Source organism: Centruroides vittatus, unplaced genomic scaffold, assembly GCF_030686945.1.
Source record: "Centruroides vittatus isolate TY-2023 unplaced genomic scaffold, ASM3068694v2 contig_1476, whole genome shotgun sequence".
Taxonomy (NCBI): domain Eukaryota; kingdom Metazoa; phylum Arthropoda; class Arachnida; order Scorpiones; family Buthidae; genus Centruroides; species Centruroides vittatus.
The window spans coordinates 187,242-209,873 of NW_027120915.1; the positions used below are offsets into that span (position 1 = coordinate 187,242).

At 31.3% G+C, this 22,632-nt stretch overlaps 1 protein-coding gene across 5 annotated transcripts in view; it reads left to right on the top strand.

Annotated features, from left to right (window-relative positions):
* Stat92E (Signal transducer and transcription activator Stat92E) overlaps positions 1-22,632 on the top strand; it is a 126,680-nt gene that overhangs the window by 18,026 nt on the left and 86,022 nt on the right. For 4 of the 5 annotated variants that reach the window (XM_067262426.1, XM_067262427.1, XM_067262428.1 and 1 more), the window contains exons 2-3: positions 960-1,093; positions 15,739-15,886. In XM_067262426.1, the coding sequence (XP_067118527.1) occupies positions 966-1,093; positions 15,739-15,886 (276 nt within the window). In that variant the 5' untranslated portion in view covers positions 960-965. The remainder of the gene's footprint in view (positions 1-959; positions 1,094-15,738; positions 15,887-22,632) is intronic. The other variant, XM_067262430.1, reaches the window with a different exon arrangement.

Here is a 22,632-nt window from a genome sequence, read left to right on the forward strand (position 1 = left end):
CGTATTTTTGTTTAAAATAATTTTATTCATCAATATCTTTACATTCAATTACACTTTCCTAATGGGATGGCTGTTTGAAAATACCATTTTTTAGTATTAAAAATTGTGTTACTTCCTCTCTTTATAGCTGGGTGATTTGTGAATTATTTTCCACGTATATGATTATCCAAAGATAAAAAAATAATGTGATAAATCGATTAAGATATGTCAGTAGAATAGGAAGGATGAGGTAAAAGTTCTATTCCAATTGCATTATTTTGTTTCTTGTAATTTCTTCAACATATGGGTGAGCTGGGCAGGTCTACATAGGGACTAATAGGGCTTAAGCTCTGAGTCCCAAGTGTCAAAGGTTGAAAAAATTGAATTATCATCATACATTTTTAATACTTTTTCATTAACAATGAGCACTTATCATAAAAGTAAAAAATAGTTAATAATAATATAATAATGATAATTTATAGTAGTATTTGTATTAACAAAAAATGGGACCCCCATTGGACTTCAATAAGCCTTTGGCTCCAAAAAATCTAGGTCTGCCCATGTGAGTGAGCATTGTTTTAAAAACCAAAACATCTTGATGATTTGCCACAGATGGGCAAGTTTAGCCTTAATTTTCCATGTACTATTTTTAACTGCTTACTGTAAAAATTGCTGTGAGGCTTTGAACAATACTCAAGCACTTGTGATGAAACAATACTCCTTGATGTTCATCAAACACAGATTTTTTTCCAGAGTCATTCAAATCATTTATAAAAATAGTATTTTCAAACTGCCTTCCTGTTGAGAAAGTGTAATTGAATGTGAAGGTGAATATTTTGATGCATAAAATTATTTTAAACAAAAAATACAAGCATTTTTATTAACATTTCAAACAAAGACATTATTTAGTTATGTGATATTAATCTATAATTATTATCAATTTTTTTCTTTTAAGTAATTTAGAATTATTATAATTTTAGAATTAAATGGCCTTGTGGGCAAAAGTTAAGCAATTACAAGGAGATGCACTGAGACAGGTGCATACAGTATATGGTGACCATTTTCCGATTGAAGTAAGATTTGCCTTGGCACAATGGATTGAAGAGAAACCATGGTAAAATAAAAATTGTTGGTTTTATTACATATAATTAATATAGTAATTTTATCAATGAAATTATTATATTGTTTTTTTATAAAATATTTAAAATACAAAATTTTTTTTGAATAATTAATCATCTATATATATAAATGAGGATATATGTTTGTTTGCTATGAATTCATAGACCAGTTAATCACTTATTATGAAATTTTGCAGTTATGTTAACTTATACCATTATCTAAGTTAAAAGTGTGTGTCACTTCACAAATTTTGATTGAATTTCTATATATCAATTAGCGTTTACATCTGATTTGCTGACTACATGTAGTACCACCTATTGGCAAAAAATTTAAAAAATAATAAACTAAATATAATTTATACAAAAAGTATATAATCAAATATTATAGTCACTTGTGCTATATTACTGTCATAGTAATAAAGTAGATGTGCTATATCATTACTGTAACGGGTAGCAAACAGCACCCATGTGCATCCAGTTGAAAGTGTTACTGTGAAAAATACATAAGTATTGGGTTTTTTTGCAGTTTCCATCTCTTGATGATCAATAGGGCGATTCCCACGCCAAATATTGTATTCTAAACTAAAGAAAAACACTGAGATTGGCATTATACTTAGTGTGTCCTTTCATCGCAAGCACTTTTGACGCACTTATGGACGTCGTCATCAGGCGAAAACAAGACTTAGTGAGAAATCGAATGGAAATTATCCGACAAAAACAGAACGCTTAACAATTTGAATTAAAAACTTCTTTCCAAACCGTTAGGAACACGCATCAAATGCTCAAAAGTGTTCGAACTTGAACGAATGGCAAACTCCGTGATAGGCGAAGCGGCGCATTTGTGGATCTAGGCTCACGCTACACATTTGCTGTAGGATGTTTATCGTTGTTTAATTGCTTGTACAGCGTGACCCATACACTGGGTAGGTCGAGTGTGGGAGAGTTGCATGCCTCCAAGGTGGTGGTTAGTAGAGACTCCCATATGAAAACGATTTTCCGATTATTACAATTTCCGAGCATAACTGACTGGGACCACAGCGGGTTGTAACTCTGCTCTAGCACCTTTCTTGATAGCTCTGTAGCAGAGCTATCAAGCCAAATTGATAGCTCTGTAGCAGAGCTATCAAGCCAAATTGATAGCTCTGTACAGAGCCATTCACAAGCCAAATTGATTAACAAGCACATTTTTAATTTTTTAAAATTTTAGTGTCAAAACACTTTATATACGCAATAACAACGTCTTCTAGTAACACTGGAGTGCTTAACACAAAAACAACAGACACACCACAGCCCTTACGACGCTCGTTTCCGACCCGGAAATTCGGGTGGACTTCCCGAGCACAAAGTTAATTTGGGATGCCTTCCGTTTCGATTACATACAGCATCTAGAAGCGTGGGAGATATATAAAGCCAGCGTCAAAGGCACCTGCATCAACAGTAAGGACGGGGACGCGGTCGCGCATGCATGGCGATTCCTGTTTGAGAAATTTGAACGGTCGCGGGAGGAAGGGTAAAATGCGACACGCAGGTTATTTATTTTACGGAATACACCATTCTGGCGGTCATGTGGGGATAACTTTTACTTTTAGTTCTCAACCTGAAGAAGGCCTTGGTGGAGGCCGAAAACGTTCATTGGTTCTCTATACAACACTGTGAAAGGTTTTTAGACTGTGTCACTTGATATACTTCTAACTCTTTATATTCATAAGTTTCCCTAATAATAAGGATCAATACTACTTAATTACAAAATTTTATTGGCCATCGAAAAAAATATTTATTTATTTCATAAGCCAACCTAATTAACTCCATACTCTAACAAATTCGCCAGCCCACTCTGCAGCATTGCAATTGCAATATGTGTAGACCAGTGCCTTGACAGTATGGATAACATTAAGTAATGGTAAATTATTTAATGTTATCTCATCACAAAAAGTAAGTAAAAGAAATTACCTTTACCAAGTCATGACATTGAACCAGACAAAAAAATAAATTAGTTACAGTCCAACTACCTCAGAAGTAAGTATACTTGTGGATTGTTGAATGATTGTTTTAAGTTTGGTAGCAATTGTTTTTAGAAAAAAGAAAAATTACATTGTTATGTTAAGATGGATAAAACTGAAAATAATTTTTTTCAATCCTCCTCTTAAATGTGATTCTTAGAAAAATTTAAGAACAAATCGACATCATGGGACCTGATAAAGAAGACATCATTTATGTTGCTGAATAATCTATTTAAACAATATAATATTAACAACCATTGTAACAGTAACAGAACTGTTGTTATTCATTTTTGCAAAAAATCTTTAATAAAAAAATGTACAGTAATGAAGTTTCTCTATAATAAAAAAACAATGTGAAGACCGAATGTGATGTTATTACTTTTTTCACTTGCCAAATCGATTAACTCCCTCAATCACACCAAAATCGTAATAATAATAACGATTATAGCATATCTATGCTATCTTATATATTTTACGTGTCATTAAATAAAAGCTACATCTACAATAATACATTCTACAATGTTTATTTGAATTTATATTTTAAAATGAATTTTAAAAAAGAATGTATACATTTTGTCCACTTTTTGTTTTTTGAAGTTAATTGATTTGGCAAGTGAGCAGCACATATATATTTCTGAAATTTACAATTAATAATGCTGGGTTTAACAAGCAAGTAAATATTAATCTTTCTGCTTAATTATAGTAATTTTTTTGTGCATTAAATTTATTACATCATAATTTCCTTTTCATTTTCAAAATCTAAAATCTTGAACATTTGTACAAAGCTTTCTGTATAGCATTTGATGGCAACAAATTTTGGCCTAGGGATATATACAAAATATAGACCCATATATACACTGTTTTATTTAAACTCAAGGTTTGGAAGAGATTTGGCTTAAATGGGGTTAGGAAAGAGAGCAAAGGTCTTCTACAATGGAAAATTTTTGTTTTGTAAAAATTATAACATTAGTTCCCTAGAGTCTGTAAGTTTTAATGAATATTGCATTGAGGACAGAAGCTGTAATGCTTGTTTGCTAAAGATAAATAAACTATGTAAAATCCAGCTGTGATACTTGCATTGAATTACATTTATGTTGGCAACAGAATTTTCATTGTTCATATATTGCACCATACATACACAATTTCTAAAGGCTTAGCATCACCCAGCTTAGCAGTAATTATAAGTTTATTTAATTTTATGAATGTTTGCTTGGCTTGCTGTGAGGAATTTCTAGCTTTGGAGAGGAAACTTTTTTCCAAAGTGCCCAATGCCATATATTGCTGGCTGGATGGCCGAGGCAGTTAAGGCATCAGCCTATCTCTGAGAATTCAGGATTGAATTCAGGTGGTGCCAGGTATTGTTCGTTATTGGGTGTCTACTAGTGGCCAATTGGATAAAAAAACTGGGTTATTGGTTTTATCCATTCAGAACAGTTGGTCATAGGTTCATACTTTACCAACAGGATGGCCATGTGAATTTTTTTGGGTTTTCCTTATTGTCTATGATTCTCCCAGAGTTGATTCTGGGAGTTTTCCATTCCAGATGTAAAAAATTTCAGATTTGACAGTTTTTGTTCTCAGCAATATAAAAAATGATAGTATCTATACTTTAGTCTGTTTTAATATATATTTCTAAAATTGTGTCTTGTTGTGTGAATACCGGAGGAACAAGTCCCAATTTAGATATCTGAGAATTGTAAAAATGTTTGCCAAATCCTGGGAGGCTCCTAACAAATCCTGGAGACTTGGTAACGTTATACTGTGATCAGACACAATCCACGACTTACTTTGATCTTGATTGTAACTGTCGCCAGTCAAATGTCTAGCTGTTCTCACAGGCAGTCCACTTGAGAATAACCCAACTATTGCATGTGATGGTAAACCTGACATAACTATGTGGTAAGTCATAAACACCAACTAACAAAATGGAAGTTTTGTTAGAAATAAATACTTTTTCTTGCCATGTATACAATAATAGCCAGATCTCATTGTCTCTCCAAATATCTTTATTTCTCTGTTGATAGCCCGACACGTGTTCTGCAGCCATCTTGTTTCTTCTTGCACATGTGGGATTGTGGGAACTCTCTTAATAACTGGATCTAGTTACAAAAATTCTCGTGTCTATAGTGATTGAACCTTGTTTCAGTCCAGATTAAAATGGTTGAGAGAGGTCACACCAAGACACAGTCGCCAGTCTTATCACAATCTAGATTGAAATGCTCAGTGTGAACAGGGTATTAGTCTAACTCCTAAATAGGGACCCTGTTACCTGCAGGCCTCGGAGTCGCTCACTTTTCTCACTTGTACTCACTTTTCTGAAGTATCCTCACTTTTCTCACTTTTTTGGTCATTTTCACGTGCTTAATTAAGATGTGGGGCAAACCAAAAATAATTTTAAAGCCAAACGAATTGCCGAATTATCGGACTATCAGAATAGAATTTTTTAGAAGAAAATACGCGGCCCTGAGCAGACTCAAAATTGCAACTGCCCGCTCAGTGTCATTAGGTTATAGAAAACAAAAATTTATTTAACGTATTTAAAAAAATCTTTTATGCACTTAAAAAATCCCTCTCATTACAAATTCAGAAGCCAGTGTTGAGTAAAGTTATGTACTCATGCCATATTTTCATTATTCGCCAAAATCTACCTTATCCGAATTGCATTTCCTTCTACAGAGTTTAAAAATAAGTATTCTAAGCATCCCTGCAGTTTTGGCTGTTTTCTAAGAAAATCACTAAAGTCCTTTTGCAGGGGAAAGCACATTACGCAGAGGGATTAATCTCTCAAGCTGACAACACTGCTGCCGCTTTTAAATTCAAAATATATAATTATTAAAATTAACACGAGATAGTAGCGTAACCTCCTACCACTAAAAAAGATTTCATTTCTGACCATTTAGTTATCCTGGTTATAGCCCAATAATTTGGCAGATTATTTGGTTTTAATTAACAATCGGGTTATGGAGTTGTCGTTTACAAAAATATTTTTTTGCTTGATTTATCTTTAAATAATTTCATAAACTTGAGTTTAATAAAATTACTTTAATGATTTCATAGCATATTGTTAACGTTAAATCACATCTACATCTTCCCATAAATGTATGTTTAAATTGACTACAAGTATAATTATTCCATATAGTAAGTGTTATTTTCATAAAATGTGTGATTACTTTGCTTGTGAAATATCCATTTTTTAATCTTCTCTTATGCCGATTATAATTGTGCATTAATTGAGAGACTAAAAAAGTAAACGAAAATGTAAATTCATATTTACATATAAAATTTACCAAATAAATTAAAATATTCGAAGTGTTGTAAAAAGTACAACACTTAATTGCTTGTGAGAAAGATTTTCACAGGCTTCCCAAAGGTTAACAACTTTGCAACGATGTTGGTTTTTATTCATCTGCAGGAAAAAGTTTTTTGTTATTTATGAAATCATTAATAAAATATTATTTTACTTATATTATTTGGAATATATTTATTTCAGATTTATTATTTTATTTGGAAATCAATATTTACACATCTCGAAGCATTAAAAAATAAACAGTTTCTGATAATGATAAATATCCGAGAATAGCCAAATTAGTGAAATCAGCATCGAAAATCCCGTTCCCATGAATGAGAGGATCAATTTTATGCCGGGCACTTTCTCCTGATAGAGCATCAGTGTTGGAAAGAATGCTTAATTCACTTTTGATTGTTAAGGAGGGACTAAACATGTATGACCAAAGCCCACACCTTGTACCTATTGCAAAGGACGACTGAAATTAGCTTCCTCGGTGCATAGAAATTATCAAGAACGATTGGAAAATGAAAAGAAGTTAAAAGAATAAGAGAAACGGAAAAAAGAGCACAGAAATGTTTTGAAGAACAGTTCAGTTATTTAATTAAAAAGATACCAAAGGTACATAACCGGTGCCGTAATACATAACCGGATGAAACATAACAGAGTTACAATAAATATATGAGTTACAGATATGAAAATTATTTAACCAGAATAAAAACATCAAGGTGATAACAAATAATAATTACAAATATAGTGACAATTAGACAGGAAAAAAAAACAAGAAAAACAACAAAAGAAAGCTGTTCGTAACATGAAGATTATGGAACGGCAACTGAGTTTAAACCAGAAAAATGTAGAAGAAAATGAAATACATGCGACAGTCTAAGTTTTGTTAGAAGCAGCAAACAAAAAAACTGGAGAAGGCTATTAACAGCAAGAACATGAATGAAGTACAAGCAGCACGTGTGATGCTTATTAGTGTTAAGTGTTCAAAAGCAAGAGGAAGCGAAATAGAAGGAAGTTGATAACATGCAGAATAATCTTAATAAAAGAACATCATCTTTCATGACTGATTATTTACAGAAGCCAAAGACTTTTCAAGTATTCATGGTTTACTGGAAATACAGAAGCCACTGGTTATCGGGAAACAGAAAAAAAAACGCGATATAACCGAGTAATAAAAATTCTGGGCTTTTACTAAACAGATTATACATGCTATGGAATCTCTGTTCTTTCATCAGCAAGTGTTTCTGATATAAAATAAGCTTAGTTTTTCAATCCTGAATTTTATTCGTAGGTTATATCGAATTAATTGACGTTTACGTAAACATCGAAACCATGAACGCCCATTTAGCATTGTTTCTTTAACAATGACATTGAAAGACAAATACTGTCGATATAAAAACAAAACATCAATTGCGATTTTATTATACAGTACTATATAAATCGCTTATTAGAAATTCGTGTAGTTTATATTTTTCAATAAAAATTATAAATGCTGTAATTGAAAATTTAAAAAAAAATGAATATTGAATATATAATAGAACATCAAAACTTATAAAATTACAGAGTAAAAATTCTCTAAAAAGCAAAATGAAGTTACTACTGTATAAAAATTTTAGAAGTTTTCGTTCAGAATTAGAGAGATCTTTTCCTTACACGTTATGCGGTGAATTCGAAATTTCACACCTTTATGTGAATTGACGCAATACCGTTAATTCACATAAATGTATGAAATTTCGAATTCACAGAAACTTGTAAATGAGGAGACTGTACTTAAAACTAATAAATAAACAACTTTTATATCAAAAGGAAACAAATGACAATCGATCTATCCACCTGTTCTGCATATTTAGCTCTTTCTTGTATTTCGTTGCAAATAGAAATTCAGTGATAATTGGTAATTTAAAATTAATTGACTCAAATGCTTTTAAAATTTAGGGGACCAAAAAAACGCGATATAACGAGTGGCTACTATATTACAGTATATACAGAAATTTTTAAAATATGTTTAACCATAACAGAATAAAAAGAAATAACAATTTTTACTGCTGTTTTGCTGAGTTTTCCTTCTGTGTTTTCACTTTGTTTTGTCACTATTGCACTCACTTTTTATTCACTTTTTCTGTATTTCAACTCACTTTTCTCACTTTTTCAAAGGGGAAATAGCACTCCTAGGCCTGTACCTGCATAAAGTCCTCCCAGGAGACATCTCCTCTTAGCAGATCACCCATGTGTTGCACTGCCTTGTCCCATCCATCCATTTATCCATTTAACATGATTGTCTCTGGCCAAGTTATGATGATTTATTTTCAAATTAGAAGTTATAAAATGCACATTGTGACAGGCCAAATGTCAGTACATTTGGACTGTATCATGGTAGTTTACTTCCTGAATTATAAATTAAAATAAGAATTCAGAATAAGACTTTTTAAAATTTAACATAATAGACAGTCAGTGCATTTACATAAAGCATATGTAACGATCTGTACACAAAAATGCATAAATAGATTATGAAGAACTATTAAATATGAAATACAGTAGAGCATCGTTTATCCGAAAACTTTCCAGTTGGACTGTGTCATGCTGAATCAAACGTTTTTGATACTAGATTAACTTCTAAAGTATAATTTTTTTGTTTTTATATTTTTCAATATATTTATTTTGTTTGTACAAAATAAAGAAATAATTTTTAACAATACAATAGCCACGATTATTATTATAAAAATTTTTGTTAGGCTTAAAATCAACAAAAATTCAACACAAAGCAACACACAACGGAGAAAAATTTCAACGTGGGATAGGTTAACATATTTTTTCGTACATAATCGGTTATTCGAAAAGTAAGTTATCCGAACAACCCCAGTCCCCAATTGATTCGGATAAACGATGCTCTACTGTAATGTATTTAAATTTCACACTTTATTAAATTAACAACTAATTTAAAACTAAACAGTTATTTAGTTTTTTGATTGTAGAAATTACAGGTATGCTTCATACAACGTGATATTCCTATAATACTGTTTGATAATTGGGAAAATCCCCTTGTACAACAATGTTTTTACAACACATTTTCACTCAGACCATCTTCAACAAGATGGTTTGAGGATTGGAGACATCTTTGTACAGAACATCACAGTTTTTAATTGCAAATACCATCATTGAACATTTTTTTTTTTTTTATTGAAACAAGCATGTGTGTTGTCTCTTATTTGAAAATTTCAATATTTTCAAAATTCGTGGACATTGTTGTTTTGTGTCTTTTTCCAGGGATTTCTTAATGAGATTGATGTACAATATATCTTCTTCCTTGTTCTAGCTTTTTATTCTAGCTTTCCTTTAAATCAGGTATTGCTGTCATTGGTGATTGTGTTCTTTCTTTAGAAAACTTATTTTAAACTTTTAACTTAACATTTTGTTTGAATAAAATTAAGTCAAAATGTCTTCAGAAACTATTTGGTATCACATGAAATTTCTTCATGAGACGCCAAATAGTTTAAGAAAATATTAACACTGTCAGCGTTATTATTTTATTTCAAATATTACTAGGAGTACTTTCAACAAATTTCAGATTGTCTTCTTCAGGTATAGAATAATTTAAAATATAGGTTAGTGTGTTCCAATATATTTTATATCGGGGCCACAACTAGAAAATTGGCTTGTTGCTTTCAAGAACATCAAGACAATATCAAAAATTGCAGACTACTACTGAACTTACTAGAAATGCTTTAGAAAATGGTTACAATGTATTATGGGCCAATGCCATCCTACTTTAACGGTGCTCAGATTGCAGGGTCGTTTTCATAAAGGTGTCACTTTACATAACATGTAGTTTGTGTAATGAACCTTCACTTGACTTTCTGGCAATGTGGTGCACGTTATACAGGAAGTTAGCGCAATAATTTTTGTTTGAGTTGATTCTAAATTATACATTTTTTTGCACCTTTTTTTATTTCTGTTTTATTTATTTATTTATTATTATGTTGGGTTTAGTGAGTTATACTTGGTTGACACCAGTGGCTGTGTACTATGTCGGACCAGAGTCAAGGCATAGCAACCAAAACAAAACTAAAATAAAGTAAGTGTACCAGTGTCAGTGTCTGTATTCAGGAATTTCCTAACAATGTGGCATGTATTCAATATAGTGGCCTTCTGTAGTGTGATGTATGTATTTGTATTCAATTGTAATGTTCTCAGGCTTTTGTGTAGTGTGTGTGGTATCACACCTGTACAATTAGAGAACAACAGGTACAATTAGCACCCTATCCATCCTCCATAGATGCCTTATTTCCTAGGCAAGTTCTGTGTACTTGCTGACTTTTTCAGTGCATGTATTTTGTATATTGTTGAGTGTTTGGAATGAATATGTCCATAAAGTATGTGATTTTATTGTGTTTGTCAATGAGTGTGATGTCTGTTGTGGTAAATTGTTTTATCTGTGATTATGGCTCTGTCGTAGTACATTTTGTGCATGTTGTTTTCCAATACTGTCTGTGGAATGTATTTGTCGTATGGTTCATGATGTCTAATAATATGTGTTTGTTTGCAAGCTCTCGATGTATTATATTTGCTACTTGATTATGTCTGTGTAAATAATCTGTCTGTGCCAAGAGCTTGCAACTGGAAGTAATGTGTTATATAGTTTCTGGCGTGATGTGACATTTTCTGCATATGTTGTATCTTTGAGTATGTGTTTTCTGTAGTTTTTAGTATTTATGAAGGATTCATATATGGCAATCATGAATCCTTCCGTCTCCCCAAAAAGGCATCCCCAAGCTAACCTTAAGCTGTTTGATGCAGTTTTGTCAACAAAATCATAAGGATGTCTGCCATGGAGTGCCTTTCAAGCCCATGATTGCTTAATGGTGTCTATGCTTTTTATGTTGTTATGTCCATATAAGTTCAATGGTGTGTTATTTGAGTCTTCTAGAATTATACTTTATGTAACTGTGATGTTTCTTGTTTTTTGTATAAAAACTCTCACAGTGACTGTATATGTTTGTAGTGAAGGTTAACTATGTCTATCAGGCCACGTCCACAATCTTTACGTGGAAGAGTTAAACTTTCTCTGGCGGATTTAGGATGATTATGATTATGTTTAGTAAGTGTTGTTCTTGTTTTCCTTTGGAGTTGCTCAAGATCTATGTGAGTCCAATGTATAACTCTAAAAGAATATGTGAGTACTGGAATGACATATGTGCTTATTGCTTTAACTGTGTTCTTAGAATAGCATTTAACCTACTTTGGCATTCTTTAATTAATCTTTGCTTTATTTGTGTATGTTCTGTTAGTTTGGTCTGTTTGAATCCTAAATACTTGAACTCACCCTCTTCCATGGATTCAATAACGTCTCCATTTCCAAGTGCAAAATCTTTTTTCTTCAGGATTCCTTTTTCTATGTGAAGTGTTTTGCATTTATCTAGGCTAAACTCCATTTGTATGTCCTTGGTGTATGAATGTGTGATTTGTAGGAGTTGATGTTGTTGTTTTTGTGTGGATGCATAAAGTTTTATGTCATCCATATACCTGAGATGTGACAGTGTAGATTGTGTTGTTTTTTCATGTCTGATATTGTAGCCATATTGTGTGTTGTTTAACATGTTGGATATTGGGTTCAAGGCTAGGCAGAACCAGAGAGGACTCAAGGAATCTCCTTGAAAAATTCCTCACCTAATAAATATTTGGTTTATTTGTGTGGAAGTGTTATGTAGTGTTGTTGTTCCAGTGCTGCATAGTGTTTTGGAAGAATGCAATGAGTGATGGATGTATTTTATACGTGTGTAGAATATGTAGTAGCCAACTGTGCAGAATGCTGTTGAATGCTTTTCTGTAGTCTATATATGCCATGTGGATGTTTGTATGCTTGTCGTAGAATGACTTAATCTATGAGTAACTGTTCTTGCATCCCCTGTGATTTCTGGCAACCTTTTCGTTGTTCTGTAAGAATGTTGTGTTTTTCAACATGTTTGTATATTTTGTTTGCGATACAGGATGCCAATAATTTGTAGAATGTTGGAAGACATGTAATTGGTCTGTATTGTGTGGGGTCTGTGGTATTGTTTTTTGTTTCATGTAGGTGATGCCCTGAGTAAGAAATTTTGGCATGTCTTGTGGATTGATGATGATGTGTGTTAGGTGTTTAGCTAGTTCCTGGTGCAGTGATGTAAACTTTTTGTACCAGAAATTGTGAATGTTGTCCACACCAGGTGTCTTCCAGTTGTGTGCTGTTGTTGTTGTTGTTATTATTATTATTATTATAGTTTTTTCAATGTTTTGATTCATCCTACAGAATATGTTTTAAATTTGCATTGCATTTTGAACACATTAACTGATACTTTAAATTTGTAAGGTTCCATTTTTTGTATACCCGAAGAAGACAATCTGAAGTTTGTGGAAAGTACTTGTAGTTACATTTCAAGTAAAATAATAATGATGATAAACAGTGTTAATATTTTCTTATGCTTTGAGATTTGGAAAGGCTATATATAATGCTGTACAAACAGTAAAAAAAAAATTGTATTGTGTATGGAGAAGATGTTTCTAAACTTCAAACATATCAAATATTGTTTAAAAAGTTTAATTTGGGAATTTTTGAACTAAAGGAAAAAGGATACAAAATGTATTGTGTGTCCAAAAGCTGGTGACAAAGAAAAATTGCAGGAAGAAATTGTTAAAAATTGATGAATAACACACAATATGTATAACCAAATAGATCAAAAATAAAGTGAAAGAAAGCATTGAAAACATATCTGCAAAGCATGAGAATGAGAGATGACTTGGGTACACAACAGATTATGTAGATGTTTCAAGCACATTTTTTGCTGCATATACAGTTCAAGCTTCAAAGTATTGTTTTGAACTCTGAGAGAAATTTTTGTTGAATTTAGCATTGAAGTATGAGGCACTAATTTATTTTACAGAACATCAATTTTTATTTATTTAAGCAAAATAAGTTTGGATAATAGCATACCTTTTTACATTTATATTTGTGTTTAGATGACAACTTTCTAATGCTTTTTTTTTATACTCCCTATATTACTATATTATAATTGATTTAATTTGTTAGAAGAAAGCATTATCTTGTAGATTCCAGATTTATATTAGGAAAAGATGTTTTTCTTTACTAGTGGAATAATTTTGTATAGACTTTTGATTTAATAATAATGTTTTTAGGTATATTTTTTTATAAGTTATTATCATTAACTCTGTATTTTTACATACTAAAATTGCTAAGATTATTTGCTCTTATGGTGAGGTTTTGAGATTAAATAGAACCTTGTTTTCTTAATAATAATATGAATTGGTGTAGATAACATGAAGCCAAATTTGGCACAAATATCCAAACCAGACATCACTGTATGCACCCTTAATATGCAAACTAGCATGTTTTCATAAGACCACATCCTTTTAAAAGGGTTCATATCTTTAAACTTTAATGTCTACTTCTGAGTACAGTAGAATGATCTGCTATGATCAGATGTTTGAATTGTTCTACAATCTGAGGTCAAACCAGTTTTTACTTACTAGAAGTTCTATTTTTAGTAGACTAATTTTCATTTATTACAGTATCACTGTTTTTTACACTTTTTGATGTGACTAATAAAATCATTATTGGAAATAGTTATTTCTTGGGAGTTGTGAAGATAATTTAAGTTTGGTTTAACAAATTCTGGGAAAATTTTTGTTCATTTTATCATGTGAAAATTAACAATGAAAATGGCATTTTACCAGCACAACAGAAAAATTTGTTTTAATATGAGAATTTGCTTTACTGGTGTTTGTTTTAAGATAAATCGACTGTATAAATAAAACACTTTATATTTTCAGTTGAAGCTCTTAAAGTTTTGAAATCATTAATAAATTTAAATATTCTTCATTTTTATTATTGTACATTTCATGTTTTATTTAAATTTGTATTCCTATTTACTAGATCTTTTATTCATAAGAGTTAGTGCACAGAATCTTTCTCTATATGTAGTCTTAATGATTGAACTTGACGACTTAAAATTTTGAAATTATTCAAAATTTGATAATATTTCTCCAATAATTTTCCATACAAGAAAAACATTATGTATATAATAATTTTAAAAACTGAATCTCTTTTCATTAGTTGTTATAGTTTTCTCTGTATATTGAAATATTGGATTTGCTAACATGCCTAATCTAATGGACGTGATCTTATGGGGAAGGCATCAGGACAACAGTTATATAGCATTAAAGGTTTATAACTCTGTTGGTTTATAAAAATTTTTATACAAATGAAACCCCAATAGGTCAATTTCAGAAAAGTACATATATTTCACTGTAAAAGTTAAAGTAATTTATTCAAAAGCAACCTATAAAAATATAACAAGTAGTCTGCTTTTTAAATAATAATATATTTTGATAGAGAGAATAAGAAATTTCATGGTTGATAAAGTACTACTGAAATGCAAAAAAAATTTTGTATTTTATGATTTCATTTTTGAAGAAATCATGTTTATTTGCTTAAAATATTATTATAATATTCAGTATTATTTGACTGAAAACTTAGTTTGTTTCAGTTTTCTTTAGTTTTTCATATGAAAAAATGGTTATACAGTAGAGTGTCATTTATCCGAATCAATTGGGGACTGGGGTTGTTCGGATAACTTATTCTTCAGGTAACCGATTATGTACGAAAAAATATATTAACTAACCTATCCCATGTTGAAATTTTTCTCCATTGCATGTCGCTTCATGTTGAATTTTCATTGATGTTAAGCCTAACGTAAATTTTTTAATGAGCATCACGGTTCTTTTTAATGTCTGATATTGTGGCATTTCTAACTCCATATTTCCAAGCTAAGCTTGATCTACTAGCACCACATTTCAACTTATCTATAATTTAAGTTCATCGGAAACACTGAGAACAATGCGTTTAGGTTTAGTTGCCATTGCAAATGGTACAAGAACTACAGCACGATCTGTCACAAGTATAAAATTCACAGATCCAAAATTAATGTCCCTAGATGGAAACGGATTTTGATTCAGCACGACACAAGTCCCAACACACAGTCCTCAGAAAAACACCACACAAAAGTGCCAAGGCTACCTGCTAAAACACACACAACAACAACAACAAAAATATTGGAGTAGCCCAAGACATAGTTGGAAATTTAAATTTCTGCCAGTACCACAGCACTAGCAGAAATTTAAATTTCCGACTGAAATGCTTTCAGTTAACTGACATTTTGGTTGATCGGCTTTTGGATAAACGACACTCTACTGTAGTATTTTATTATTATAAAATATTTTTATTTAATGTAGTCAGGAATTTATTTAATGTATCTAGTTGAAGAATATATAAGTAAATTTATATAATTTTTATTAGGATGGAACTTGATCCTGATAATCCTCAACATGAACAGTATGCTGGAAATCTAGTTGCAGCTTTAGTCCAAGAAGTTGAAAGTAAATTAGCATCAGAAGAAAATTTTCTTATACGTTTAAAATTAAGTGAAGCTGCTACTTTTTTTAAGGTAGGACTAATTTTTAAATCTGCATTTATAATATTAGAGAGATTATAATAGTTTGCTAAGAGTAAAAAGTAATAAAAATAGAAGTTAAATAGAACGAAATTTTAACCATTGCTTGACATCTCAAATGCTGAAAGACGTGTATAAATATGCTCACTTTATCATGGATTTGAAAGCAGAGTTTGACATTGAGTTGAAAGGAATTAAGATTGGCTGATACATTGGTGTAGTTCCCTACTTCTGCATGTGATTGAAAGGTCCAAAAGAATGTACAGAAGTTTAATTCTCCTGAGTATGATTATATCTAAAATTAACCAGAAATTCCCTTGTCAAGCATAATAAAATATTTTTTATGAGAAAATAGAGATTGAAGAATTGAGAAGAGCTTCAAGTTAAACTTGACATTGTGGTGCTGCTTCTGCAGCCCTTGACAAAGCTGTTATTACTTGATGTTGCTTAAGTCTGACTTTGTGGCCTTTGGGGTCTCTGTTGTTTTTATTCATTTATATCTAGAATTTACCTGACCAATGCCTTTCCTGGGCATTTTTTTTTTTGAACAAATAAGTCTTTTTAATTCTACATTTATAAAACTAAGATGACTTGTACATATGTTAATTAGAGGAGTGATAACTTTTTAAACGGGCTCATTAGATGATTACTTCTGATTGGTTAATAAAATGTCTTGTAGTCACTACAGAAATATTTATAAAAAATTTGTTCATTTTTGAAATATTTTGGCAAATACATCATTTGTCAAAATATTTAAAAATGTAACTTAAGGGAAATTCCCTTGTCAAGCATGAATGTCATGTGGTCACTGCAGCGTAAGTGCAATCACCGATTCAAAATTGATAATACATTTATTCTATAGCTAATATTTCTGCCAAATAAGTATCCTATACTTTCTGTCAGAACATAAATGGATATAACCAAAATTTCATCTGGATTGGAGAAAGATTGCAGGTGTTAAGGAATTCACACATTCTCATACTATGGCTTTATATTAATAATAGTTCTGGAAGCAAAGATTGGAAGGAGGTCCAGGTAGCATAACTGGCAATATATCTGCACAGCATATAGGAGTTGTGGTTAGTCCCACTTTGGGATAATTCTATTATTCCAGAACCTTTTAAATTAACTATTAAATATTTAATTATATTTGAAGGGCTTCCTTGTAGAAGGTGCTAACCCTCTTTCTATATTTTGAAATAATTGATTTGAAAGTTTGCTTAAATCTCTAAATTGGAAATGTGTACTTATGATTTTCTTTTCCATTTCATATCATTAGTGCATTCTTTTGCTATTAGTTTGTAGCATTACATTTTCAGTTTCTATCACTGTCTTCAGTAATGACAAAAATATGTATGATTTTTGTGAAACCGTGTTGTATTATTCTTCGAAGTATTAAACACAAATTCGTGTTAATAACAACCACTTGGCTTTTTTCCACCTTTATTTAGTCAATAAATCTTAATATTTTACCAAAAATACCACTAGGGGGCTTACTTTGTTTCAACCCCCTACATGTAGTTATGCAAATTTTAAATGTCACACAACCTAAACAACGTTCAACAGGGGAAAGTTCAGACTAAGACTTATACCCAAAGTTTGTCTACAAATTTGTCTTTAAAGAAATTTTCTGGATTCTGTTTCAACATAAACAAGCCAAAAGTGCTCGAACGACCTTTGAAAATGTACTGTGTATTAACCATCTCTACTAAGAAGTATAAGAGAACAACAAAGTAAGAACTTGTCCCAGTTTTATTCATAGTTAATTTAAATTTATTGTTATATTAAATAGTTGTACTTTTTAACTCAAAATAGATGTACAAGAATTTTATAACTTTTATTCTCGAGTTTGTGATGTCCAAACTTACCGTGTACAAGTGCCATACTGGGGGAAGAACTAGTATGTTATATACGTTTAAATGTTTATATAACTTGTCGGTAAAAACACTGTATACATTATTTTATATTATTTTAGTTGACTGATGAGGGGCATAAGGCCCGAAACGTGTACCGTATCAACTAAATAAAGGTGGAAAAAAGCCAAGTGGTTGTTATTAACACGAATTTGTGTTTGATACTTCGAAAAATATGTATCACAATACCAGCTGATAGTAGGATAACCCCATATGTCTGTAAAGAGTTTGCTATTTAAATTGGCCTTTGTGTTAGGATAGCCTGTAGGTTTGTAATTGTAAAGTGTTGTGATTATTTCATAGTTTTGAATAACAACACATGCAAAGTTATTCATAGTTGTTTTTAATGGAATGTACAAAGGTAACAGTAAGACATACTGACTAAAATTTAAAATACAAATTTTGAACAAATTTTTGAATAAGAATCTCTAACTTTTGATATCAAAAGTAAATGAAAATTGTCATTATTTTTTCTTTATCAAATGACATTGTCAGTGTTCTCCTAATGTCAGTCAACATTTAGTATTTTTGCTTGCCGAGCAACATCATCTGACACCAACTGCTTATAAAACCCTTGATACACAACTGGAACTCATTGCATTAAAAAAAACATACTTGCCATCTTATCTTTTGATATCTTTAGCTTGGATAAATATTTGGATTCATTAGCATCACACATTGTCTACGACTTTTCTGCAGTGAAGCCTTAACTATATTTACATTATTCTTATAGGCATAATTGTAGGAAACATTCACATGATTTGGGTCTGATGTTGTGAATTTGAATGTTACAGCTTTAGAGAATTTTATAGGGAGTCTTTCAATGGTGAGAGCTTGTTTTGTGCTTTCTTTAATCAATGATTGTAATTTTTGAATTTTTCATTTCTCATTTGACTGAAAACAAATTTGTTAGATCTACTTGCTTTTTTGATTGCATTTTCCCAGTGGGTTGGTTTGTAGATGTTGGGCTCATGTTTCTTTGCATATAATTTGATGCACCCAAAATCTCAAATGCATGGCAAATGGGTGTGTCCCACCAATGGAAAATGATGCCATATCTCATTAAAGTACAGTAGAGAGTCGTTAATCCGAATCAGTTGGGGACTGGGGTTGTTCAGATAACCGATTATGTATGAAAAAATATATTAACCTGTCCGATGTTCAAATTTTCCTCCGTTGCGTGTCGCTTCATGTTGAATTTTCCTTGATTTTAAGCCTAACGAAAATTTTTATAATAATAATCGAGGCTATTGTATCATTAAAAATTATTTCTTTATTTTGTACAAACAAAATAAATATATTGAAGAATATAAAAACATGAAAATTATACTTTAGAAGTAAATCTAGTATCAAAAACGTTCGATTCAGCACGACACAGTCCAACTAAAAATCGTTTGGATAACCAGTGATTTGGATTACCAGGGTTCAGATTAACGACTCTCTACTGTACTTAAATTGAACTAAAGATGTTCACATTGCAATGAAAGCCCGGTTTTTGTTTTGGTTGTTGCAGTTGTCTGATGTAATAGGAAGTATTTTTCCTCTGAGATTTTGAATTTCTATGTACAGTACTGAAGTAAGCAACTTGTAATCTCATTGGATCTTTACCATGCTTCGTTTTCAACCATACGAATGTATAGTCTGTATTAGATCCACAGTTATGAACATAGAAGTTAAAAGTCCACAATTTTCATTTATAAAAGGCTTGTCCATCTGACAGCTTTGGAGAGGGAAGAGCTTATTGCAAGTTGATGATAATGCAATGCACAAACACAGTAAGCCTGGAATATATTATCATAAAAAAACAGCACACACTTGAACCTTATAAGAATATCTGGGATATTTAATACAAACACAAACGTTTTTTATCTGCACAAGAGATCATCTTCAGGTTAGAATGTTTTCAAAATGGAAAGCACTATTCTTGCTTATATGTTTTTTCAATTAATACATTTATATGTTTTTTCGAATGATCTTAAAAACGTTCCATTTCTGCTTTCAGTTTTTGAAAACATTCTAATCTGAAGATGATCTGTGCAGATCGAAAATATTTGTGTTGGCATTAAATATCCTGGAAATTCTTATAAGGTTCAGATGTCTGCTGTTTTTTGTAATGAAATGCACATTGTAATAGGAATCTTCAGCTGCTTCTATGAACTTGCATATTGTTTCCTGGGCTGCTTCTGTCTTTTGAATGTGCAGGTCTCTCTCTGGTCAATATTTCTATATTGACTTTATCATTTTCATTCCTGGTATTTAAAATGTGCCACTTACGATGATTATCATGTATCTGTGTGTCAGATTTAGGCAACTTGAAATCAATATTAAAGTGTTCCCAAAATATTTTTTGAAATTTGGACAATGAAATGCCTGGCTTCTAGTTTTCTTCACACGATATAAGATAATGATCCTGGTGTAGTGAGTTTATCATTAAATCACAATTTACATATGTTTTATGTGTTATGTTTTCTGCTTTAGTGGCTCTGATACTTTGGAGAGAAGCTATGTAATCTCTGCTTATTTGAACATCCTCAGGAAGAAACTTGCACTTGTTTCCATGTTGACCTAGAAATAATGTACATGTTATTCGTTAGGGTAATGCATAAAAGAAACATGAGGTGATATTATTCGTGAAACACTAGTCTCTTTTATTACCTTTGGGAGAAATATTTCCATCTTTCAGCTGTATTTGCAAATTTTCAATTCTCTTGCAGCTGTTTTGCAATCCATGTAGGGACAAGAACATTACCTTGCAGATTTGGACATCATTCAATATCAGTGTATATGATAGAAAATGCATGGCAGGATTGCCTTCCTTTTACATAACTGCAAAAAAATATGATTAATAAAAAATATTTTAATACAAAAATCAGTGCGGACAAATTACGAACATGTAAAAATGGTCACAATTGTTTTTTCTGCTGAAGTTTTATGGACTTCTTTTTCTTGTTGGATTTTGGGGTGTTATTTCAGGACTCCTGGCTGTAATCACAGAAAACTGTGAATTAGATCATAAAAATTTCATAAGGTTTTAAGCCACATGTCAATTTACCACCATAGTTCATAAAGATGTAACATTTCTCTTTCATATTCAATGCAGAATAATGAGTTTAAATTTGAATAAAATTATGAAATTTGTACAATCAACTTCATATGCAACAGAATTAAAAAGTAGATATTGTTGGATAGCACTGAAAAAGGAAGAAATTCATAGATAAAGAATGTGCTAACTAACATGATAACTGGGTTATATGTTTTTACCTCTTTATCATATCTGACTTTTTGGCTCAATCAGGATCAGTCAAGCTATTGTCACCATTAATATTGTCATTGTCAGGTTTGTGACAAAATTTGTGTTTCACTACATTAACTCACTTTATTTGAGGAAACTATCTTGGTTGAGTGTTAGCACTACCTACGGCAGGGGGTGGGTAACTTTTTTAGCCATTACCCCAAAATATATTTGCATAAGTCGATATTACCCCCCACTTTGAAAAAGAGTAAATTGATAAAATTTAAATAAAACACTATTTATTGAATCATTTTACACTGAAAATGAATCATGAAAATAATAAATAATAGACAAACCAAATAAAATTATCATTTTGAAACACAATAATTTCATTGAAAACTTTTACTCTAGGTTTTGGAGAGATTTTTTTATTATCCCCAATAATTTAATTTTTACCCCATTTGGGATAATTTACCCTGTTCCTCGGCTGCTGACCTATGGGGAAAACTTTCACAACAGGTTTGGCAAGTGTAAAAAGAATATTGCACATTTTAGCACAAAATGGAGAGAAATTCAAAATATTGCAATGCCCAAACAAAGATTTGAGGCTTCACTTCTTATGTGCAAAAATATGAAATTTCAAAACAATAACTGTTAGCAGCTTATTTCAGGGAGGCCTTCAAGTATTAATTATAATAAGAAATGTGCGTAATGCGTACCTCTAGGCCAAATTACTTGATATTTAATTATTAATAGTAGCATTATTATAGCCTGATGTAATATGGAAATTGTTTGGCATTTCAATCCCCATTTCAATTGTAGGAACTGCCCATAAGGTCATTGATTATTTAAAGAAAGCTTTGCAGGTCCAGTTTTTTTTTTTACTGTAAGATGTAGATTTCATCCACATATCTAGCATATAGTAGAATGAAATGCTGGAACCTGGGTAGAATTGCATCTTCCAGGTAGCAGATCAGGAAAGAAATTATGCATAACTCTAGTATCCTGAGCACGAAAGCTGAAAGATGTTACTTGAAGAAATGTATGTACTATTTATTTTAATTGAAATGTTTTTAGATTTTGGCATTGAGCTCATAACCCATACCTATGAATCTACTCTGCCTTCATGTGTCGTATTTTGCAGAATATCAGAATTGGTTACAATAAATAACCAATTGTTTCACAATCTCAAAGGCATGCTAGTTGTATTAGATATCACAATTTGTTTTCTTATTTTTGAATAATACTTTTACCAGCATCATACTAACTTCCTTTTTTGATGCTCTCCCTAAGTTCTTTCATCCTCTCATTAAAGTCATGGATTATATTTTCTGTATATGAGATAATTTTACCTGTTCCATTGACACCAACAGGGATCTTGTATATACCAATGTTTTGGTTTTTTCTTAGAAATCTTTTTTGTTTTTGAACAAATTATGTTGGAATTTAAATCTTATATAAATACAATATACTTTCTACAAATATGTAGTACATAATTTTATTGAAGGGTTATCACACAGTTGAAACCATTATCATCTTATAGATCTCCTAAAATGCATATCAGCTTCTGGTGTTAAATGGCCATCATTAGTTAG